At 43.0% G+C, this 25,824-nt stretch overlaps 1 protein-coding gene across 1 annotated transcript in view; it reads right to left on the bottom strand.

Moving 5' to 3' along the window:
• Nucleotides 1-25,824, bottom strand: part of HMCN1 (hemicentin 1) — a 5,606,893-nt gene that overhangs the window by 114,849 nt on the left and 5,466,220 nt on the right. Inside the window, exons 101-102 of the mRNA XM_044085314.1 lie at nucleotides 17,808-17,921; nucleotides 4,018-4,143 (exon numbers count right to left, since the gene is read on the bottom strand). Of these exons, the coding sequence (XP_043941249.1) occupies nucleotides 4,018-4,143; nucleotides 17,808-17,921 (240 nt within the window). The remainder of the gene's footprint in view (nucleotides 1-4,017; nucleotides 4,144-17,807; nucleotides 17,922-25,824) is intronic.

Here is a 25,824-nt window from a genome sequence, read left to right as displayed (position 1 = left end):
CCATCGGAAATCTCACGGCACTCATTCACGTTCTCATGGGTCGTGTGGACAATTTAACTCATAGGATGGACAATCTACTACCTAGTTCGAATACAGCGGAACCTATTATTCAACCTAGAGTTAATTCAACTAACGGAACTTTACAACCAACTTCAAATAATAACACCGCGCCAGCTTCCAACAGCCATTCCCCGCCAGTTTCTACTACGTATGGAAGTAGGGGGGATCAACAACAAACAATGAACAATTTTATTGAACCAAATGGACTCGAACGGGATTCAAGAGCTCAGACACATATTAGAAGTAGACCTCAAGAAACTTCTAATGAGTCTTTACCTCTTAATGAGCTCTCACCATCTATTGGGGCTTTTTTAAACAACGAGAACATTTTTAGTAATAGATCGTTGCAGATTGCAGCTTCTCCTAACACTTCGGGGGTGAGTAACCTTTTAATCAATATTAATGAATTTGATAACAAATTATTTCGCTGCAGGAAACTACAGCTAGAAATCGCTTATTTGGATGAATGCTTACAAAAGGAAATAATACCGAAAGGATTAAGACAGTGGAGGTACCCCGTCGGCTTGATCGATGGATCAGAGTTCCACTGTGAGTTGTTGAATCTGTTTAACAAGCAAGGTTGTGAGTTTATTAGAGCACTCATTAACCATTATAAATCTGAAGTTATTCGCTTAAAAAGCGAACTAGAAGTGCTGGAACAATTAATTAAATCTAATGTTGACTTTCCTCGGTACAAATACGAAAACACGAGGATATTCAACAGTATTGAGGCTAGCATTAACAAGATGACTGACATCAAAAAGAGGAAAATCACTAGGGATATACAGCAATATGCTAGCAAAAAAGCATATCCATCTCCACCACCTAGTTACGCTCCTAGTAATCGTTCCAACATTTCAAACGAGGAAAATTCTAGTATTGAAGGTCTGTGTGACAATGGTCCTGACACTGATTTCAACAATGTATCAGGGCAAACACCTACTTTGCGTAGGAGTGATCGAATTAAGAACAATCAAAATAATAATAACAATTGCCAAGCCCATGTCACTAATGTTAACCCCCAACCATCAACCAGCCATCATCAGGGTTTTCAAGTGGGTCAATTCAACCAAATGAAGAAAATGAAAGTGATGGGCAACCAGGGATGAACAAAGAACAAGAGGAATCAACGAAGGAAATAAGTAGGATTGACTTATTAAACCCACAAATTTTAACAAATACAAGAGGGGACTTTCACATTTATAATTACACAGACCTGACCATCCCCCAAGACATCATTGATTTTTTTGCATTGGGTTTAACTTTTGTACCTGATTCCCATATGAACCTGGTTAATACTATAGTTGACCTCAAATTATTTTCACGGAAAATCAATCTGACTGCCTTACTGGGTTCTACCTCACTAGTCAACAGTTCATTTAGAGTGCCTAGCTTGTTTAACCCACCCTTGCATCCTAACATCCTCTGTTTTGAAAAAAATGTGTGAGATCGATTTTCGATCTCTCAGTAATCACACAAATAAAAATAAGAAGGATGGTATTAATATAAATAATAATGAACGTGATTTCATCCAATTACTCAAAGATTGTAATATTAGAGTAATGAAGCCAGACACGGGTGGGGGACTGGTCTTTATGGACCATGCTGTATATGTTACAACTATTACTAAGCACTTAGACACCACAACTTACAACATAGTCAACTTGAACGAAATAAATATAGCTTTTAAGAAAATCAGAGAGACTCTGGATGATTTGCTGTTAGAAAGGGCTATAGACATAGATTTGTTTAACTTTTTGACAATGTTGGCTCCTAGAACACCGGCCCTGTTTGGCACACCCAAGATCCACAAGAGAGTTGCTGACCCTCCATTTAGACCTATAGTAGACGGTCGTGGGTCAATCACGTACGGTTGTGCAAAATATGTGGATTCAATTTTAAAACCCCTAATACACAATGAGCAGCAAATATGTAAAGACTCTTGGAGTTTTTTAAGCGAACTCAGTAAGATTCCATTCCACCCTGACTATAAGTTCCTGACAATTGATGTCAGGGACTTATATACAGTTATCCCTCAGGCTTTGGGTATAGAGTGGATTAGGGAATTTATGGCACAAAGGAATGTTAGTTAAAATACAATTTATGTAGTTGTGACTCTGTTGGAGATCATCCTTAGTAACAACTACATGGTTTTTGAAGGAAAAACATACCTTCAAAAAACTGGGGTTGCCATGGGGTCTCCATGCGGAGGAAGCTTCGCTAATTGTGTCATGGCATATTGGGAGAACATGTTATTATTTAAAAACATGTTCTTCCAAAAATATGTTGCTTGGTACACTCGTTACCAAGACGACATGTTTTTACTTTGGCAGGGCCCCAGCGAAATAGTCCAAGATTTTGTAATTTCTATCACATCTTTAACAGGTTTTTTTGAATTTACTTATAATTTGCAGTTTGATAACATCAATTTCTTGGACATTCACATCTATAAAGATGTACCCCACGGCACGTTTAAAAGCACTATATTTAGGAAACCCACCTATTCTAATTCACTTCTTCACTTTTCTAGCTGCCATCCTTACCATCAGAAGAAGGCTATTGTTAAGGGTCAGATGGTCAGGGCAGCTAGAATGGTTTCAGATGATAATGATTTTATGAAAGAATGTGAATTAATTGGAAACATGTTCACTAATAGAGGGTACCCTATAGTGCTAATTTCAAACATCACGACAGAAGTCATCACTAAAAGACAAATAGGGTATTTTAAACCCTTATTATCTAAGGACAACATAGTGGAACAAGCTAATCTGTTGGACAAACAAACTAACGCCTCTGATGGATCCACAAAAAATTTTACCATCAGCTTCTTATGTACATATAACCTGGACCATGCTCTTATCAGAGAAATCTTGAATAAGAACTGGGCCCTTATCACAGAAGATAGTAGTTTGAATAGTCTGCTTGGAGACCAGTTAAAGATTACTTATAGACATGGGCACAATTTAAAATCATTATTAGAATACCATAAAAAACCTTCTGCGTTTAGGAACAAAGGCATGACTAAATGTGGATCCTGCCAACAATGTAAGCACTTGAACACTGCTTATCAATTTATAATAAATGGTAAAAGCTATAAAGTGCAGGGTAAATATAATTGTGACACTAGGGGAATTGTTTATGCAGCTATCTGCCAAAATTGTACCGCTTTTTACATAGGGAAGACAGAAAGGAAACTTAAACAGCGTATATATCAGCACCAATACGCTATAGCCAAAGGAGATAAGACAAATGCCTTGGCTAAACACATATATCTGTTTCCCAACCATACCTTTAAATTTACTGTATTAAAACAAGTAACACAGGATGAGAGGGGCGGGCCATGGCAGATAAAATTGGAAATTGAGGAACTTTTATGGCAAATTAAGAGTGTTGCCCATATCCCCCCAGGGCTAAATGAAAGCATTTCTATTAAATGCTTTCTTAAACTTTTAGCACTTAAGCGTTAGCTTTTTGTTAGAAGAGATAAATGTAGATTTTATAAAAGTGTACTTGAGTAGCTCAAAATAAATTATATATAACTTATTTTTTAGTTCATTTTGATGTACTATGCTAATGCATTAATCATATGATAGTCTGGGCTATGAAGTTGGTTGTTATGATTGTAAATAATAAGTGAACCATTAATTGATTAATTATTAATTAATTAATTTGGATGTGTTTTACTATAAAACTGTGTGAATGTATTGTATTTGTTATCTGATGAAGGAAGAGCATTGAATACAAAGACTATAACTATAAACGATGTGCCTATCCATGAATTAGTTCAAAAATAGCCATATTTATGGGGCACGAAAAGATGATGCCCACTTCAATGCTTTCATTCAGTTCACATGCAATAAAGCAAAGTCTTGAAACATCACAGCTGATAAAAATGACAACAGTGAAAAACAGTGTACCATGAATAACTTGTATGCCACACAAGAGAAAAATATTTACCAATACATGATCCATTTTCAGCTTTTGTCATTCCACTTGGACACAGGTCAATGCACTTGTATCCACCACGTGTATTCTTACACTGTTGATCCAATCGGCAGACATTTTGTCTACATTCATTTATATCTTTAGAAAAAAATAACAAATTTGTTTGACAATTCATATCAAAGTTCACAGAAATGGAGTAATCATAATCATTCTAAGAGGATGCTGCAAACAAACAACAGTTTAAATGTAGTAAGGGGATAAAAGGACTTAATTTCCTCCATTTGTCATGCATGCATCAGTTGTACTGGCATCTCATTTAAAGTAATGGTCCATGTTTCATACCATTTTACAGGCATGTTCAGGGTACCCAAAGTAAATATTGTGGGAAGAAATAGCCAGAGAATTGTTATGGCTAGGCTTGTATAGGCCCTAGGACTGATAGCCTAATACACACAGAAGTCAAATGGCTATCTCAGATACACATTACGTGAATGAAATGTGGTCATAAAAATGTAAATTACAAGTGCTAGACTCATTAATAACAATATTACTCAGTCTTCTAGAATATTCTATTATTTTTAGTGCAACAAAACACAAATTTAAGTACAAAGTCAGTGTGAAAAAGGGAAGAACCCATCAACTCCAATGAAATTTGCAGCATGCATTTTAAGTGTTACGTCATAAGTCTACACTTGAAATTGATACATTGCTCTTGTCCCATAGTCCTTGAAAGTACAATTGTGTACACTTACCATAAATGTAGATGTTCGAGTGTATTCACTGTTGCAGTCCTCACATATGGGTTATCCGGCTCCTGTTAGCCCTCAGTCGGCCCGAATATCAAAGTCCTTGGTATATGACGTCGGCTGGCATCGGATATAAAACTGATGTCAGAATGGCAGGTATAAAGGGAGGCAGCCAACGCCATTTCTTCAGTTTTTCTTGCCTTAACTGTCAGGAGCCCCCAAAAGAAGGCTAACCCAGGAAGGTAGCACCATGGACACATGTCATACAAAACATAAAAATATAAATAGTATGTGCCTTAGGAAAAAAGGGGGAATGGAGGGTGGGAAACCAGGACTGCAACAGTGAATACACTCGAACATCTACATTTATGGTAAGTGTACACAACTGTACTATGTTCTTCGTGTTTCACTGTTGTAGCCCTCACATATAAGTTGATTCCCAAAGCCAAGGAAAAAGACAAATGGTGGAGGAAGGACCACAGATTAAGGGTTGGTAAGAAGGCCCTGCAAAACTGCAGAGGCAAAACCAGCCCTAGATTTAGAAAACAAATGTAGATTGTAATGCTTTGTGAAAGTATGGACAGAAGACCAAGTAGCTGCTTCTAAAATGTCCTTAGTAGGCACACCTCTCAGAAAGGCTGCAGAGGTAGAGGCTGCTCTAGTAGAATGGGTCCTAATGCCCTGAGGGGAAACCTTCCCATGCTGCAGGTAACAAAAGTGAATACAATGAGCAATCCATTTGGAGATGGTTTGTTTTGAAATAGCGTTAACCTGAGCCCCAAGAGCAAAACTAACAGACAACTGTTCAGATTTTTGAAAGGATTTAGTCCTGTCTAAGTAAAATCTCAGCTGTTTATGCACATCAAGAGAGTGCAGAATCCTTTCCCCTTTATTTTGGGGGTTGTTGAAAAATGTAGGCAGGTGAACAGACTGGTTAAGGGTTAAACTGGAAACTACCTTAGGCATGAAGGAGGGATTAGTTCTCAGAGAAACTCAGTCTGAGTGAAAAATAATTAAAGGTTCCACTGCCATTAAGGCTTGCAGCTCAGATACCCTTCTAGCTGAAGTAATAGCTAAAAGGAAAACAGTCTTCCAGGATATTAACTTCAAATCTGCAGAGGCAGCTGGTTCAAAGGGAGGCAGAGTAAGTTTTTCCAGGACAAAATTAAGATCCCAAGCAAGAGTAGGAGCTCTTTTAGGAGGTCTAAGATTACTAGCTCCCCTCAGGAACTGTTTCATCAAGGGGTGAGAAAAAATGGGTTGCTCAAAAGGACAATAGGTCGAAATTGCGGAAGCGTGAATTTTGATTGAAGAAAAGGAAAGTCCATCATTAAGCAGTCCTTCTAGGTAGTCAAGAATGAGGGAAAGAGAAGGATGAGAAGAGTCTTCTCCTTTAGCCAGCATCCAAGAGCAAAATCTCTTCCATTTATCTGCATAGGATTTTCTGGTGCTAGGCCTCCTGGCCTCATGAAGAACTTCGACCACCTGTTGGGAAAGATTTAAAGTATTAGCCAGGCAGTTAAATGCAGTTTGAAGATGAGGATGAAGGAATTTCCCCCCTCCCTGAAACAACAGATCTGGTACCAGGGCAAGATGAAAAGGCTGAGCATGTGAAAGGCTGCGAAGAAGGGGATACCAGTGCTGTCTGAGACAATCTGGTGCTATCAGAATAGCCTTTGGTTTTTCATCCCTTACCTTTAGCAGCACTCTGGGAAGAAGAGGCAGAGGAGGGAATGCATAAACTGAGAGATGTGTCCATGGGAAGGACAACGCGTCCACCTTCCAAGCTTTGTTGTGAAATTCCCTGGTGCAGAAGGTTGGAAGGAGATGATTGGTGTGAGAGGAGAAAAGATCCACTTGTGGGGTGCCCCAATGATGAGTGATGTGGTGGAAAATGTCCTTGTTCAGTTGCCACTCATGAGGATCCAGAACATGTCTGCTCAAATGATCCGCCAAGGAGTTCAGCCTCCTTGGGAGATACTGGGCTATAAGATGTAAGCCCATGGATGCTGCTATGGACCATAGTCTCATGCTTTTTCTGCACAAGGGGTAAGAGTATGTCTCCCTTTGCTTGTTGATGTACCACATGACTGTGGTATTGTCTGTCCTGATCAGTAGAGTCCCAGGGTAGAGTATGTCCTTGAAAGCCAGCAAGGCCTGCTGCACTGCCATCAATTCTTTTAAGTTTATGTGCAGATGAGTCTGTTGGTTGCTCCAAGTCCCCTGTATGCCCCTGTCTTCCAGATGAGCACCCCATACAACGTCTGAGGCGTCCATGGTAAGAGTCTGGCTAGCAGGCGGTGGGTGAAAAGGCAGACCCTTGTTCTGAGAACAGGCTGTCGCCCACCAGAGGAACTCCATTTGTAGACATGGAATCAGGGGAAGAATCAAATCTAAGTCCTGTGTGTGTTGACACCAAAGATTCTTGAGGTACCATTGAAGTTTTCTCATATGCAGCCTTGCATATGAGATCATCAAAATACATGAAGCCATGAACACCAGTGCTTGCAGGAATTGCCTTGCAAAGAGCTGGGTCATACTTGCCAAGTTTCTGAAGTAAGCCGAAAGATCTTCTTGCTTCTGTTGAGGGATTAATACCATCTTGGTGGCTGTATTCAGACTCGCTCCCGAGAAAACAATCTCTCTTGTAGGAACCAACTTTTTTCTTTTCGTTGAGAGTGTAACCCAAAGAGGTGAGAGTGTTCTTCATGAAATCCAAATCCTTTTCTAGTTGTTCTGGGGAGTTCGCATGAATGAGACAGTCGTCCAGGTAAGGATAAATTTGAATGTTTCTCTGCCTGCAAAAAGCAATGGCTGTTGCCAGGCACTTGGTAAAAACTCTGGGAGCAGTAGATAAAAAGAAGTTATGTACTCACCATAACGTTCCATCTGAGTAGGTAACTTCATTTGTCTGCAACCTGGCTAAGCTGGCTTAGAAATCCCCGATTTAGCAGAAGAGGAATGCCACTGTTTAGCCCTTTGAGGGGCAGAAGCCTGCCCTCTGGATGATCTGAATCCCTAGGTCTAGAGCGACCCTGTTTGCCAGGATCAGGGAGAGACCAATTCTGGGAAGGATAATGCCTACTAAACCGAGGAGGCTGTACCCGAAGGAAATCTTTTACAGCTTGCATAGATTTTGCCTTATCCTCCAACTTCTTCAGTACCTCCTCAGCCTTATTACCAAAAGATTGTCCTTGTGCAAAGGAACATCCAGCAATTTAGACTTAACAGGATCAGAAAGAGGCTGCTTCCTGAGCCATGCATGCCTTTTAATTACAGAACCAGTGGCTGCTGCCCTGCAGGAAGCCTCCAAAGTGTCAAAACCACAATGAAGTGAATGCTTATTTACTAAAGTGGCAGAATTCAGTAAATCTTGTAAATCTTTGTTCTCTGTCATGGAAGGAATATCTCCAAGTTTAGCCTTAATATCCTCCAAAGTATGCTGCTGATACTTAAGCATGTGAAAAAGACAATTAACGGATCTAATGGCAAGAGTTGCAGAGGTACAAACTTTTTTATCCCACATGTCCAAGGCCCTAGACTCCTTATCAGACGGCACAGGGTTTTTAGCAATAGTAGCCTTAACACCCTTGGGCCCTTGAGAAATAATTTCTGGATCAGCAGTAAGGTTTTTAAAAAGGAACTGATGAGATTCAGGAACCTTGTAATACCTATCCAGTTTTCTGGGGGCAGGAGGAACAGAATTAGGAGTTAAGGAATTTTCCATGAAAACATCATCCACAACTTCCAAAACTGGAGGTATAGCCAGAGGCTTATGCTGTGGCAAATCCAAAAGTTCCCTGATTCTTTTCTTAGACTGTGGAAAATCCTGACATTCCCATTTAAAATGCTCCCTAAGTGTATTCAGAGTATCCCCAAAAGAAAAATGTTCTAGAGGGGAGGCAGAAGGGATAGAGTCCTCAGCATCAGAATCCTCAAAGCCAGAAAAAAAGTTGAGAATTTCCTTCTTCACCAGCAGACATAGTGGAAATCTCAGAATCTGAGACAGACAAAATATCAGGAGATAATTCTCTAGTCCTTTTAGAAGGGGGAGGATGAGAGCCCCTAATCAGGGAAAGAAGATCACCAGCCATCTTTACCAACTGGGACTGAGGCATAGGAGGGGAGGCCGATGCCTGCTTGTGAGAAGGTTTGCGGCTGGAAGGTTTACTAGCAATCCGGAGGGACTCAGTAGGCCTAGCAACTGCAGATGTCTGAACTAAAGTAGTCAGTCTGGTTCTGGTCTCATGTCGAAAAAAGAGGCATCAGAAGCCGGTGCCTGCAAAGCGGCTCTGGACCCATCTGAGGCAGGACAGGCGGAGGGTCTCAAGACGAAATAGCAGCCTGCGGCATGGAGGACTCAGCAAAGGCCTTGGCAGAGGCTTGCGGCTGAAAATCTGCGGACTGCAGGGGCTGCGAAAGCACCTCACTGACTACCGCTGTGCTGACGACCAATTTCACCAGTGCGTCATGGGCAGATTTAACCCTAGGCCTGTCGCGGTCCTTGTCTTTGCGTTTCCTAGGTATTGAGACCAGAAGATGCCATACTGACGAACTTAGGCCAGACTCCGAAATGCTTATACAAAATCTTAGCTCTACGGTGTATGGTACGTGGGTTAAAAGAAGCACAGAGATCGCAGTTAGGGACGTCATGCTCAAGGCCCAAACAAGTTATACAATAGGAATGGAAATTACGGTGCGGAATCTGTTTTCCACAGGCAAGACAGTTATTAACTTTATCTGACATTTGTTAAAGCAAGAAAAGAGGATCCCCAACGGGGTACTTATCTGAAAGCGTCTTAAACTTGGTAGTCGGAAAGCAAACCGAAGGTAATAGGCTGACCAGCACTAGTGCAAATTGCATCTGCTTTGGGCTCCGCGGCAAGAAAGACTGAGGAAATGGTGTCGGCTGCCTCCCTTTATACCTGACATTCTGACATCAGTTTTACAACCGGGGCCAGCCGACGTCATATACCATGGACTTTGGTATTCGGGCCGACTGAGGGCTACTGGGAGCCGGATAACCCATATGTGAGGACTGCAATAGTGAAACACGAAGAACATTAGTCACAATCCACCATCTACCTTGCTGATGCTGCACTCCTCCATCTCATTGGCTAATAAATGGTGCACCATTAAATTTGGGATATGCCTTCCTTCCTTTTCTCTGACAGCCGTAATATCTTCTACCCTCTCTGTAAGGGACACACCCACATTACATCTTACATTTTACTTGTAATTTTATTTTTTGCACCCTTCTTAACTTTCTTCTGTACCCCTTCATTTACTTAACCCATTATCCAAAATGAGCAAGTAATTCTGTACCTAGAGGCCATAATCTGAGCTTTCTACTAAAGTCACTTGGGCACATTTCATTGGCAATGGACAGAGAAAGAAAGCTCTCCTATGGAGCACAGTCCCCAAAATTGGCACGAAGAAGCATTGTATGGTAATGAGCTATCAAAGGTAGCAAACTTTTAGTTATGTACTCACCATAACTTCAGATGTTTGGGATCCATCTCACCTACATTCTGACTGATGGGCTCCGAACCCACACTATATAGATATTTTGATGTAGTGTGGGTTCGGAGCCGATCCCTCGGCTCCGACTCGGCACGCTTATGCCAAAGAGCGAAGTCTCTTATTGGCTGAGCTTACTATATCCCAGGATGCACCACTACCAGTCCCCCAGATCTAGTTTGTCCGCATACATGCACACACACACATGCTGCTTATATAACATCGTCAGATGAAACAAGATAAAAAACAGTAGAACTCAAAACCATTCAATCTCTTCTGATCTCCAAGGCAGGGGGAAGGAGGGTGGGTATTAGGAATGTAGGCGAGATGGATCCCAAACATCTGAAGTTATGGTGAGTACATAACTAAAAGATGTTATGTGATCTTATCTCGCCTACATTCTGACTGATGGGACAGCATCCCTAGCACCTGAATCCTGGGTGGCTCACTGGAAAACACTCCTGAGGACCGTGGAACCAAATGATGCTCGCCCTTTAGATGCCACATCCAATTTATAGTGGGAAATGAAAGTGTGCGGGTTGGACCAAGTAGCCGCAGCACAAATCTCAGAAATAGCGAGCTTGGAATGAAAAGCAATAGAAGTAGCCATAGCTCTGGTAGAGTGAGCTTTGATAGATGTTGTAAGTTGCTTATTTGAAGAGGAATAAGCCTGAGTTATGCAATCTCTAATCCATTTGGAGATAGTAGCTTTAGTGATGGTTTTACCCAATTTATTATCTGAAAAGGACACAAACAATTGGTCTGTTTTTCGAATTTGTTGAGTCCTGTCTAGATAGAAGCGCAATTGCCTGTGAACATCCAATTTATGCAAGGTGTATTCCGCTTCATTTGAGAATTTTGGAAAGAAAACTGGTAGCTCTAGAGATTGTTGGAGACAGAGATTAGAACAAACCTTTGGAACAAAGGATGGATTAGGCCTAAGTGATACTCTATCCTTGTGAAAAATCAAGTACGGTGGTTTGATAGATAGGGCTTGAAGTTCTGAAACTCTTCTTGCAGAGGTAATTGCAACTAAGAAGGCAGTTTTCCAAGACAGATATTTTAACTCACATGTAGCAGCCGGTTCGAAAGGGGAAGATGTTAAGGCACGGTACCAAATCAAGATCCCACGGAGGCGCAGGATGAAAACTGGGGTCTTAACAGCACAGCACCTTTAATGAAAGTTTTACATAATCTGCTGCTCATCAACGGTGGATCTATGGATTCGTGAAATTTGGAGATAGCTGCTAGTTGGACTTTAATAGTAGAGACTGAAGATCCTTGAGTAAACAAGGAAGTTAAAATTTCAAGACCTCTGGTATCGGGCAGTAATAGGGTCTAAGCCCCTGAGTTGAGCCCAGATAGCAAACCTCTTCCACTTACTGAGGTACAATTTCTTAGTGGTGGGTTTGTGGGCCGAAGATAAAATGTGAATAACTTCCGGGTCTAAGGTGTGATTTCTGACTAAAGTCGGAAGTGGAGGAGCCAAGTTGTTAATTTCAAAGTGTGAAGGGACTGGTGTTGTCGTCCCGACTGATGAATCAGCAGGTCCGGAGTTAGATCCAAAAACCAAGGACCGCCCAGAGCATGTTTCTTTAGGTAGGGGAACCATACCTGACGAGGCCAGTGCGGAGCAATTAGTATCATTGTGGACCCCAATTGGGAAGCTTTCTGGATGACTTTGGGGAGGAGTGGAACCGGAGGAAAGGCATAAAGTAGTCCTGTTGGCCAAGGTTGGGCTAGAGCATCCGTAGCTGCCTCCCCCTGACGCGGAGTCAAGGAAAAGAACCTTTTGCACTTTGTGTTTTGTGGAGTTGCAAACAGGTCGCAGCACGGGGTCCCCCATCTTCTGAAAACCTGAGCTGCTACTGTTTCGTTCAGGGACCACTCATGAGGAGAGAGAATCGTCCTGCTTAATCTGTCTGCCAACATATTGATTTCCTGGAATGTGGGTCGCTACCAGAAAGCGGTTGGTAGCTACAGCCCATTCCCACACCCTCATGGCCTCTCTGCAAAGGGGTAAGATCTGGTCCCTCCTTGTTTGTTTAGATACCAGACCACCGACATGTTGTCTGTGTGGATAGCGATAATGCCTTGAGGGAGAAATTGTGGAGGCCTGTAGGGACAGAAGTACAGCCCTCATTTCCAATACATTGATATGGAGAAAGGTTTCGCCTGGAAGCCAAGAACCCTGAACTAACCTGCCCAGACAATGCCCGCCCCACCCCGTCTGGGAGGCATCCGTTGTCAGGGTGGCCACCGGAGGGGAGATAACAAAAGGTCTTCCCTGATTCAGATTGGATGGCTGAAGCCACCAGCGGAGGTCCCGCTTGCACGCTTTCTGTAATCAGAATGAGATGATTGAGGGGGAGATTCTGAAAAGACCATTGTGTCGATAACAGCCACTGAAGAATCCTCATGTGCAATCTTGCCAGTGGAACTAGGAGAACCGTGGCAGACATCGAACCTAAAAGTTGCAGGACCATCCTGGCTGGGGCTTTGGATCTTGGAAGCAGGGCTTGGACTTGACCTTGTAAAGTTTGAATCCTTTCGGTAGGAAGGAAGATGCGCATCAATTTTGAGTCTATCTCTGCTCCTATGAATCTTATGTGCTAAGAGGGCAGCAAGACAGACTTTGACCAATTGAATGTAATTCCCAGGGAAGCACCCAGGGAGATGGTGGCTTTTAGGTTGTCTATTAGTAGATGCCTGGTGGTGGCAGTTAGGAGCCAGTAGTCCAGATAGGGAAACACTTGGAATCCAAGACTCCTCATGTGAGCAGTCACTACTGCCAAACACTTGGTGAACACCCTGGGGGCTGTGGTGAGACCAAAGGGCAGTACACAAAATTGGAAATGACTGTCTCCCAGGCTGAAGCGCAGATACCTCCTGGACGCCTGATGTATCGGTATGTGATAATAGGCGTCCTTGAGATCTACGGAGCACATCCAAACATCCTTCTCCAACAATGGGAGAATGGATTGTAAAGTGACCATTCGGAATTTGGACTTCATGACGGACTGGTTTAGTTTGCTGAGATCCAATATTGGTCTCAGGTCCCCTGTCTTTTTTGGCACTAAAAAGAACCTTGAGTAATTTCCGGATCCGATCTGGTCTGTGAGGACCGGTTGGATGATTCCTTTTTCTAGCAGCTTTGAAGCTTCTGCGGCTGCAATTTCCCTTTGACTGGGTGGTGGGTCCAGGATTTTTTTGGACGGTGGGGGTGAGTGTGTGAAGGGAATGGTGTAACCTCCGGCAATAATCCGAAGCACCCATCTGTCCTGAGTGATAGACTCCCAGGCTTTTAGGTGCTTGGCAAAACGGCACCCGACTGGCTCCGGAGCAGCACAGCCGGGCAATCCCTCATGAAGTGTGGGAGGCTGAAGAGCCATGAAAGGACTCGCGGTCTCCAGAATTGCGGGGCCCTCAGCCGCCTCAGGGATGGCGTCTCCCAGAAAAATTTCCCGCCCTCTGCCTCTGGAAGGGGAATCTTCCTGCTGTTGAGGAAAAACTTCTGTGATTTATGGAACCACATCTTCCCTCCTCTTTTAGCCTTGGGATAAGGCCGAAAGGGAGTGGAATAACGTGCACCTACGGCAGATAAAGTTTTTCCCTCTTGCTCACAGCGGTAAGAGAGTGTCTTTTACCTTAGGTCCAAACAGAGAGGACCCATCAAAGGGAGCGCCGGCGAAGGAAGACTTGAAGGCCTCCGCGAAATGACACAAACGGAGCCAGGCTTGTCTCCGAGAGCTACGCCTGTGCCTGCCGCTCTGCCGCCTTCGGCCGCATATGAAATGAGCCTCATGGACGAGTTAGAAATCGAGGTAAGGATAGCCAACTGAGAGCTAACCGACTGGGCTAGCTGCTCAGGTAGGTTACCTGAGAGGGAATCTGACAGCTCCTTGACCAGATCCCTCTGTAGCCTGGTAAAATGTGCCAAATAATTCAGGGACCTTAGAGTAAAGGCCGCTGAAGTCAGGGTGCGCTTCCGCACGTCCATGCTCCTAGACTCCTTATTAGGAGGATGGACGGACGTTGAAGCCTCTGCCACGTCCTGTTGTGTAGCAGATGCCACCACCATGGCATCTACAGCCATGCCTTTCATCAAGAACTCCTTCTCGGGTGGGGCAGACAAAAATTTGTTAGGGCGAGAAGGCACTGGTTCCACAGTATCTGGATGTTCCCACGCCCTCCGACAAACCAAATCCAGGAGCTCGTCGAAGGGCGGAGACACCCAGGAGGCGGAGGGCTGAGCCCCAAAGGCCTTGAGAAGCACTGACTCATCAGCAGAGGGGGGTTTGGATATCCAGCCGCCTGCTTAAGGATCTCTAAAATGTCTGCGAATGAGACATCATCCGAGGACGACTTTGGGGACCCCTCCGCATCATCAAGATCAGTGTCCGATGTAAGAGACTCGGGGGAGTCCACGTGCTTCCTCTTGCACGATCTCTTCCTTGGGGCTCCTCCAAGACAACTCCGAAGAACCCTCAGGAGGAGGGGAACCCCAGTGGGGTAACCTCAGGCCCCGGGCTCCGCTGCCTAGGGACAGGGAACTGCCAAAGACCCAGTCTCCATGCCCAGGAAGGTGCCGGTAAAGCCGTGAGATGGCCAAGAAGACTTGGCCAAGGCACTCCTCATAGCTCTGAAAGCCGGACCCCCAGAATCCTGGGAGTGTCCGGTCCCCAGAGCCATGATAGCAGACGGAAGTCCCGCAGCCGAAGCACCGAGAGGGAGGCTCGGAACCGACAGTATTGGTCCCGAAACGTCACCCCCGGGTCCGGCCGAAGAAGTCCATGTGCCAAACTCGGACCCGAAGGCCGGGGTTGGAGTAAGGGTCGGAGCCGACCCTAGGATCTCCACCGGCTCCAACAGCACCTGCTCCGATGGAGCCGAAGCGGTCGGAGGAGGAATGGCAATGGAATGGGCTATCGGCTCCGAAGCCAATTGGGTTGGAGCCGAAACAAATTTTTGAAAGACTGGGGACTGGAACAGTCTTTGGAGCACCCTGTCTATGTCCGAATCTGACATCCTCGATGACCTAGAGGAGACCGAACGGGTTCGAGTTGGCCTCTCCAACGGCCCCAAGGGGCTAGGGGACCGGCTCCGAGGTGACTCGATAACTATCGGCGCCGAAGGAATGCACAAACCAGTTTCCATCGGTGCCGAGGAGGACTTAAGCGCCGAGGAGGAAGTGTCTGAGCGGACAACCTTCATCGGCCCGAGATCAGTGGAGCCGATGAAGGTGACCGCCTCGATGCCCCAGCCATCGGCCCGAAGCCAGAGGAGTCGAGACTGGAGGCATCGAGGCAGACTGTTCGCCTCGGCCCAAGTCCTTGGAGCCGAAGGAGAAGCCTGCCTATGTCTTTTGGCAGTCGGGTCCGACGGACTGGTTGGAGCCGACGCCTTTCTTTTAGCAGGAGAAGGAGAGGATGCTAAAGCTTCTTCAAAAGAGGGTTTTATAAGGCCTTTCAATATAAGTTTATTTTTCCTCTCTTGGAGGACCTCGAGGAAAAAGCGTGACACACGCTGCAGGACTCCTGCAAATGTTTGGCGCCCAAACAATATACACAGAGAGAGTGGTCATCCGTGATAGACATTTTAAAACTACATTTAGTGCACTTCTTAAAGCCCGAAGGCCTAGGAGCCTGAGACATTATAAGTAGAACTCAGTAACTCTCTCACAGACAAAACTCTTTGAAATAGACTGACACTACAAAGATTAACTTGCCGTTAAGAATGACAGCCCGCAATTAAATTAAAGCCAACTGAAGACATACAACAGTGAATATATCTAAGGGAATCCAAGAACCCCTAAAGGTTCAAAAGGGATTGACTGACAGGGAAGGCCCTACAGATCAAGGGGGCCTGTAGCCAGAACAAACACCAATCACACACAAATTTTCCACAAAAATTTTCAAAACACACACAAAAGCACAGAGTAGCTGTTAAAACAGCTTTTTGTTAAAGAAATAGCAAATTTCTGACAGAAAAAGTTAGTGAAAAGACACTACTTAGCTCAGCCAGCTCGAGACCACGTCTTTGCTAGTTAGCGGCAAACGAGATCTGGGGGACTGGTAGTGGTGCATCCTGGGATATAGTAAGCTCAGCCAATAAGAGACTTCGCTCTTTGGCATAAGCGTGCCGAGTCGGAGCCGAGGGATCGGCTCCAAACCCACACTACATCAAAATATCTATATAGTGTGGGTTCGGAGCCCATCAGTCAGAATGTAGGCGAGATAGGATCACATAACATCTAATATTTTTCTTCCTTGCCAGTAGCAGTGGAAAACATACTACATATATCATCTTAGTCACATACAGAATCTTTTTTATTTCATTTATTTGTTAACAGGGAAAGTGAATCAGTCCTTCTTGGACATACATATATATGGAGAGAGAGAGAGACAGAAGGAATTTTTGTGTAGCCAATCAACTATCATGCCTGTGGGAAGTGGGAAGAGCATGGAAAAACAGACACAGGCAAAAAATGCAGACACCACACAGACAGTGACCAGGAGTCAGGAATGAACTCCAGACACTGGAGTTGTGAGGCAGAAATCTTACCAGTAAGCTTCCATGTTGCCTGTGGATTGCAAAATGGAGGAATCACTCCTGGGGCTTCCATACAAGGACTGCAATATATCAACACTACCAGCTCCTGGCTAGTGTCTTTTGCTAGCTTTTTCTTTTTCTTTTTTTCATACCTAACCTTCAAGCATTAGAAGTCTAGCTGTAACCAAAGCTCTAGCAAATGAACACAGATGCATTTCTCACCATCCATTACTCTTCAACAGCATTAACTGTTTGCTACAGATTGAAAATGGTCCTGTGTACCCTTGAAGTACATTAGACTAAAACTGGCTGAATGAGACTGACAGAATACACAACAGTGTATGTGAAGAAAAAGTTAGGACAACACTAACACAAGCACGTAACACTGTATAAATTATTACTAAGTGAAGGTGTTTTCTTACTTTTACATAGAGAAATGTTCACTGCTATAAAGCAAAAAATATATTTTGCTGTTGACACATTAATGACTAATGTAAAAAAGCATATATTGTATATGAAACTAGTATTTATTTAAGATGAAATTAATGTTATTTTTAGACTCAGACAGGGACACTCATAAATAGCAATAGCTATTTAATAATGGCTTACTATTACGATCCTATTAACATTACTGTATTATTAGTATGCTGTAATTCATTCTGAAAGATGCACCGATGAGAAAGTTTTCATATCCCAAAATACACCTAATTAGATATCAGAATTCACTTACATGGATAACTAGAAGCAATGCTGAGTCTCACAGCTGAAAAAAAATCAGCTCAGGTAGCCCAGTCCTTAAATATAGCCATAATTAAGTATCAGTCAGACCTGCACACCTCAGAAATTGATTAATAAAGTATCATGACTGTTAACAGTGAAGTCACAGACCTTTTATAACTTATAGAACAGGGATACTATAATCTACTAGACCTAATGAGACTAAAGCAGACAAAAAAATCTGTAAATAAATAAATAAATCCATACCAAAGCATCTCCATCCTTTTAGCTGGAAGCCAGGGTTACATCCACATCGAAAACTTCCAACGGTGTTGATACAACGCTGGTGACAGTGATTTGACTCCTGGCACTCATTTATATCTGTTACCATGAAGAAAAAAATAACAGCTGCAGTTTCCATTAAGCTGTATGGATTTACTTTTACTCAATCTGCCAATATCAAGAAAAACTATTTTCTTTTAATTGAAATGAATTCTCTCCTAATTTAGAACTAAATTGCTGTGTTCACAGAGTAATAATATGAGGAAATTTATTTTGTAATTAAATTATGCACATATGAGTGTCATCTGCTTATTTGCTGGTACAGTAAGAAGCAGAGTACAAGAAAATTGAAGGCATGGGCTAGATGTCAGGTTTTTGTACAGACAATCAACAGCATAATGTCATTAGTGGTGAAGATTAATTTGACTTATTGTCAGTTATATGCATGTTAACATGACTTTCATCAACACTGGTAGTTCATCAGCCTTTCAATTTGAAGTGGAGCAGGTGAACTCCTATTGTAGTCCAACAGCAGTGTAGTTCAAACTAATAATTCTTGAAGTTTGAGTGGCAAAATATAACCTTTTTCAGGGAGAGCTGAGAAATGTCTATTAAAATTAGACTGGTAAAATTACAAGCTTTCATCCAAGAAGCAATGTTTCATAAGATGTTAGAAAACTAGTTAACAAAAGACAGATGCCAGGTAACAGAACACATTGCATAAGTAATATTAATTGACACAGCAAATTACTCAATTTGCATTAATGTACATCATCATCATCTTCTTTCGGCTGTTCCCGTTAGGGGTCGCCACAGTGGATTATCTGTTTCCATTTCTTCCTGTCCTCTGCATATTGCTCTGTAACACCAACCACCTGCATGTCCTCTCTCACCACATCCATAAACCTAATCTTAGGCCTTCCTCTTTTTCTGTTACCTGGTAGCTTCATCTTTAGCATCTTTTTCTCAATACACTCAGCATCCCTCCTCAGCACATGTCCAAACCAATGTAATCTTGCCTCTCTGGCTTTGTCTCCAAACCTTCCAACCTGGCCTGACCCTCTAATATACTTATTCCTAATCCTGTCCACCCTTGTCACACCCAGTGCAAATATTAACATCTTTAACTCTGTCACATCCGGCTCTAACTCCTGCCTTTTTGTCAATGCCACTGTCTCCAACCCATATAACATAGCTGGTCTCACTACCCTCTTGTAGACTTTCCCTTTCACTCCTGACACTCTTCTCCACCCACTCCATCCTGCCTGTACTCTCTTCTTCACCTCTCTTCCACACTTACCATTACTCTGAACTACTGATCCCAAGTATTTAAACTCATCCACCTTCGCCACCTCTACTCCTTGCATCCTCTCCATTCCTCTATCCTCCCTCTCATTCACACACATATATTCTGTCTTAGTTCTGTTGACCTTCATTCCTCTTCTCTCTAGAGCATATCTCCATTTGTCCAGGGTCTCCTCCACCTGTTCCCTACTCTCACTACAGATCACAATGTCATCTGCAAACATCATAGTCCACGGGGACTCCTGTCTGATCTCGTCTGTCAACTTGTCCATCACCATTGCAAATAAGAAATGGCTCAGAACTGATCCTTGATGTAATCCCACCTCCACCTTAAACGCATCTGTCACACCCACTGCAGACCTCACCGCTATCACACTACCCTCGTACATATCCTGTATCACTCTTACATACTTCTCTGACACTCTCGACTTCCTCATACAATACCACAACTCCTCTCTAGGCACCCTGTCATACGCTTTCTCTAAGTCTACAAAAACACAATGCAACTCCTTCTGACCTTCTCTGTAGTTCTCCGTCAACAATCTCAGAGCAAACATCACATCTGTAGTGCTTTTTCCCGGCATGAAACCATACTGCTGATCACTAATCCTCACGTCCCTTCTTAACCTAGCTTCCACTACTCTTTCTCATAACTTCAAGCTGTGACTGATCAATTTAATCCCTCCGTAGTTACTACAGCTCTGCACATCACCCTTATTCTTAAAAATCGGTACCAAAACACTTTTTCTCCATTCCTCAGGCATCCTTTCACTTTCCAAGATTTTATTAAACAATCTGGCTAAAAACTCCACCGTAATTTCACCTAAACACCTCCATGCTTCCACAGGTATGTCATCTGGACCAACAGCCTTTCCATTCTTCACCCTCTTCATATCTATCCTTACTTCCTCCTTGCTAATCCATTACACTTCATGATTCACTATCCCCACATCATCCAACCTTCTCTCCCTCTCATTCTCTTCATTCATCAACCCCTCAAAGTACTCTTTCTATCTGCTCAACACACTCTCCTTGCTTGTGAGTATGCTTCCCTCATTATCCTTTATCACCTTTACCTGCTGCACATCTTTCCTAACTTGGTCCCTCTGTCTAGCCAATTGGTACATGTCCTTTTCTCCCTCCTTAGTGTCCAACCTTTCATAAAACTCTTCATATGCCTTATCCATTAGCCTTCGCCACCTCTCTCTTTGCCATGCAATGGTTTTGTGCTGAGTAGTGTTCAGAACTGGATGCTGAGTAGTGTGATCTAGTAATATACAAAGACAGACCCCAGGATAAGTCATTCAGTATCAACATCAAGGGTACACATCTCTGATATTCATGCACATTGTAAAGACACATTATGTGGTAACTATGAGTTTTAAAACCTTGTCATAGACAAAATGCTTAATTTTGCATGTTACACTGCAAGGAATGTGATTTACAGCAACGCATGCAAAAATGCACTCCTTTCTACATGGAAAATCAACCTATAGGCTGAAAGACAGAATTTATGATTATTCAGAAATAAAGCTTCAAGTCCTAAGTACTGCAATAGTGAAATATTTGCATGGCAATGGTGCAGTCAATGCATGAATTTTCATTCAGGGGTATTGAGAAAATGAATGAAAACCCTGGAGATTTTGATATTACATTTCAGACCGGCTATTCTTACTCATTTATGCACTTCATTCCTTGGCTAGTTCACTGCGACTCTCTCCAGTCTTCCCTTATTCATTATTTTGCACCAAACTTGATGGAACTACTATTCAATTATTATATACAGCTGCACAGGACTTGTACAAGGCAATAACCACATACTCTAGCCCTACACAATTCATAGGAGTGCCAGACAACCAGAGATTTTTTATATATATAAAAGTGCAGATATGTTGTAACTAATACTTTAGCTCAACACCAAATGCTCCTGTAAAGAGACTGTGTGCGGCTCAGCATAACACAGCTGAGCAACATCAGTTCTAAAAAGGAAAAAACACAAAATGCAAAGTTCTAATACAGGGATGCAAAGGCACAAGCCATAGTTGTATACGGTGCAAAGAGCACAGTACTACAATCATACCAAGCCCTTCTCCAGTATACTAATGAGGTCAATCTCCCATCCCAAATCCTGTCATTATAAGCTCCACAGGCATAGCCAGGGAGGCTGAACATTTTATGAATCATCCCTGGCCATTTCTGCAGAGTAGCAGGACACAGTGCAAAATACTGCACTAGCAGCCATCCTGTCCTAATGCTAGCAAAAGGGCATGCAGCACCATTCCTCTCAACCAAATGGAGCAAGAAATCTGGGTAAAGCCTACAATAGTGGGAGACAAGGGCCCAAAAAATAGGGACAGATTTTAAACATTGCTCTTATAAACTTAGAAAGTTACTAGAATAACAGGAATTCTGTTAGTATGCATTTTGTGATGGATATGAAGTCAGAACCTATTTCACTATTTAGTCACCTCAATCATCAGTGATTTACTAGAAAAACACACATTTTATGAGGTACAGACCAAAAATATGAAGTAAAAATCTGGACAGTTGAGAGCTATGCGCAACACTATAAGTATACATGTAGCTATATGCACTAGTGACTACTGTTTGTGCCAGCAGACAAGTCTTATGCAGTAATTGTACCTTTTTGCTTGCCCTACCACAAAATGTAAACATCTTTTCATTAACAAACTCTCCAAAACTTTCCAACAGTTCTAACAGTATTAATATAGATAACTCACCCCCAAAATAACAACAGTACTGCCTCAGTAAAAAGAGAACAGAGGCAAACATCTTCTTTACTTATTTCAATTTGTTGACTGGGGAAGAGCATAAGTTGTGATGGACCATTTTTGGGCTGAACCCCTAGAGAACAAAACAACACAATACATAACAATCCATACATGGAATAATTTTGCAAATTGTCATAATATTTGATGAACCAGAAGGGAACAGAAGCCATTTCAAGCATGGCAAGGTGGGACTCAATCCAGAGTTAGACAAATTCATTTAAGCAGCTCCAGAAACCCAAAGCAGCAAGTGGTGTCCATAGAATACACTGATTAACAAATTAAATGGTAACAGAAATATTAAGCCTAACAACAAAAATATCACATTCTAGACTATTTTTGCACAACCACATTTATGCTGGATACATGTAAATGGTTCAAATGAAAAAAAGAAAGGAGGAATAGTGGACTCTTTTCCCCTTAGTCTTACACTTTCTCCTATAAAAAAACCTGTGTGCCATAAATAATTTCAAGTTTAAAATCAACTTCTAAGAATAGACACAGCAAAGTACTTTGTGAAAGCTACCTCAAAGTAATTTGTTCCGACCCTCGAAACCAACTCAGCCGTTATATCAAGCTCCTCCAGCCAGAAACTCTCAAGCCAAGGCTACCCATATTGCCTCTCTTCCCTCCTCCTCAGATCGAGTTTTTCTCACAGACCAGAAAATGATGGAAGCTTTGTCTGAGCAACAACCCTGCTATGACCCCAGGACTAGTTCCGAACCTCCAGGAGTCTTTGGAGGGGGGAGGTGGGTGGGATGTCAAGAATGAATGAAGATCGACAACACAGATGAAACATTATGGTAAGAACATAACTTCTTTATCTGATGTTGTCAATCTTCATTCATTCTTGACTGTTGGGACAGAGTCCCCAGCTACTTTATGTCCAGGGAGGTCCTACAGAAGGATATTCTGGATATTCCTGAGCACCACAGAGCCAAAGGATGCTCTTCCCCTGGAGACCGTATCCAATTTGTAATGAGTGATAAAGGTATGGGGAGTAGCCCAAGTTGTAGCTGCACACATGTCATCCATAGAAGCTCTGGAATGAAAGCCTACTGAAGGGGAAACAGATCTGGTAGAACGTGTCCTAACTTTTGTTGATAAGTCCAGCTTATTTTGTTGATAAACAAAGGTGATGCAATCTCTCAACCATTTTGACAGATTAATTCAAGAAACCGGTTTGCCCAGCCTAGAACCCAAAAAGGATAGGAACAATTGGTCCGATTTTCCAAAACATTTTGTTCTATCCAAGCAAAAACATAATTGTCTGTGTACATCCAACAAATGTAAACAACATTCTCCCTTGTTTGAGAAATTTGATATCACAGGTGGATGCTGGCTTGAAAGGCCGATAGACTAAACTTTGTAAGACCAACATTAAATTCCAAGGTGAAAGGTGGTTTCAAATGTAAAGCACCCTTAAGAAAGGTTTTGCAGGGATGGTGGGACATCAAAGAAAGGTCATTGAAACCATTATGGAAATTTGAAATAGCAGCTAAATGAACTCTAATAGTAGAAGTAGAGGTTCCCAATTGGAATAAGGTGGATAAATATTCAAAGACCTTGTTGATCGAGGCTGAAAAGGGATCAATACCCTTTTCATCAGACCAATGCGCAAATCTCTTCTATTTGCTAAGATAAAGTTTTCTGGTGGATGGTTTATGAAAACCAGAAATATCTTTTGTACTGGGGAAGATAAGTTATTTCACTGACAATTATGGGAAGTGGAGAAACCAAGCTTTCAGCTTGAGATTTTGTACGTTGAGATGGACCAGGCTCTGCGGATGAGACAACAGGTCTGGGGTTGGATCCAGAATCCACGGATGGTAAATTAAGTGAAGCCAGAGAAAGGGAAACCAGACTTGACGGGCTAATAAGATGCAATGAGAATCACTTTGCTTCTCAACCGTTGGGTTTTCTTCAGAAATTGGGGAATTAGGAGGATTGGTGGAAAAGCATAAAGAAGTTCCAGGGGCCAATCGTGGAGAACATTTCTCAAAGACTCCCCCTGAGGGGGGCCCAGGGCAAAGTAGCTCCTGCATTTGTGGCTTGAGGGAGAGGCAAACAGATCGCAGCAAGGCTGACTCCACTGACGAAAAATCTGTGCTGCAATACTGGGATTGAGAGACCAATCGTGAGGCAGGAGAATGCATCTGCTCAGTTTGTTTACAATAATTCTGGAGCTCCCCGGAATGTGCATTCCTATCAGAAGGAGGTGACTGCCCATTATCAAACTCTTAGGGCATCCTGACAAAAAAGGGTAGGATCTGGTTCTCCCCTGTTTGTTGATGTACTAGACTACACACATGTTGTCCGACTGAACAGCAATTGTCCCTGCCTCACTTCTAGGATGTTGACATGCAAACTAGTCTCTGAAGGGGACCAAATGCCTTGGACTGTTGTTCTCTGAAAATGCCCCCCCCCCCACCCTATCAGGGATGCATCTGTGGTCACCAAGGCCTTGGGCTGAGAGGGGGGGGGGGGAGGGATAGCTCCATAATTTGTCTTCTGGTTTCATCCACCAATATAAATCCTGCTTGCACCAGTTGGCTATTCGTACTGAGTGGGACATTGGATGAGTTAACATTAACCACCGTGATGCCAGAAACCACAGATGTAGCCTCATGTAGTATCTCGTCAGAGGAACTAAGGTGATTGTCCCTGTCATGGGCGCAAGGAGCTGTAAGACCTGGCGAGGTGGAACTTTGTCTTGAGAGAGTATCACTTGCAGTTGTAACCTCAACTTCTTTAGTCTGTGAAGTGGAAGAGCAGCCATGAACAATTTTGTGTTTAGTCTTGCCCCGATGAATTCTATGTCCAGTGTGGGGGGATAGCTTTGACTTTTCCCCGTTGATCAAGAGGGTCTATATTAAATCACCGAACGCTTAAAAAAGCGAACGGTGATTAATCGAACTTATGTAAGCAAAAGCTTAAAATATCGAAGCAACAGAAACCCGAATTTTTTCCTAAGGAAAGAATTTGCTTGTCCATTTCTGTTGCTTCGGTATTTTCAGTGCTGTGATGGAAAGTTACGGGTCAGGTTCAGGTAAGTGTATGATTGTGTGGATGTGAGTGTTAGGGCGGGTTAGGTGAGTTAGGGTTAGGGCGCAGGTTAGGTATGTGTGCGATTGTGTTGACATGAGGGTTAGGGTGGGTAAGGTGAGTTAGGGTTAGGGAGCGGGTGAGGTGCGTGTGTGATAGTGACGGACCTTAGGGTTAGGGTTTGGGTTAAGGTAAGTGGATAGTTAGTGGTGTGTGTATAGTTTAGTGTAGGGTTAGGTGTCAGATTTTAGGTGTATGTGTGTGGATTGCTGTTTGTTTGGTGTGCTTGTGTTGTGTGTATGTGTTTTGGAACAGCGATTTTTTTCCCTAGGAAAAAAAAACGCTGTTTTGACAGTTCGAGATTGTAAGCTTTCGCTTACATAAGTTCGATCAATCACCGTTCGCTTTTTTTAAGTATTTGGTGATCTAATATAGACCCACTCAAGATGCCTAAGAACTCTGCAAGCCTTAGAATGGAGTCCATAGCGGAAAGCAGCAGATGCCTGTAGGGGGCGGTGAGGAGCCAGTTGTCTAAATATGGAAACACATGGAATCCCTGTAGCCAGAGGTAAGCAATCGGGCGCTGCTCAAGAGCGCTGGTGAGGTTGCCCAAAGAAGGAATCCCTGGAACCCTGGTTATGTGGCCCCCACTGCCACAGGAGGGGCATCTTCCAGAAGAGTTCCCCACTCTGCCCCGGGAGGAATACTTGACACATGTGTCCTGAAAAGGCCCTTGGGACTTTCTGACCCTCATCATTCCACTCCTCTGATTCCTAGAGTAAGGTCATTGAGGAGTGGAAAAATGCACGCCCACAGCAGAAAAGCTCTTTCCATCCTTCTCACACATGGCTAATGTGTCTCTG

Source organism: Protopterus annectens, chromosome 10.part0 (genome assembly GCF_019279795.1).
Source record: "Protopterus annectens isolate FY-2018-M chromosome 10.part0, PAN1.0, whole genome shotgun sequence".
In the NCBI taxonomy this organism is placed as follows: Eukaryota; Metazoa; Chordata; order Ceratodontiformes; family Protopteridae; genus Protopterus; species Protopterus annectens.
The sequence above is the reverse complement of the archived record's forward strand: the minus strand, read 5'-3'. Positions and strand labels throughout refer to the sequence as shown.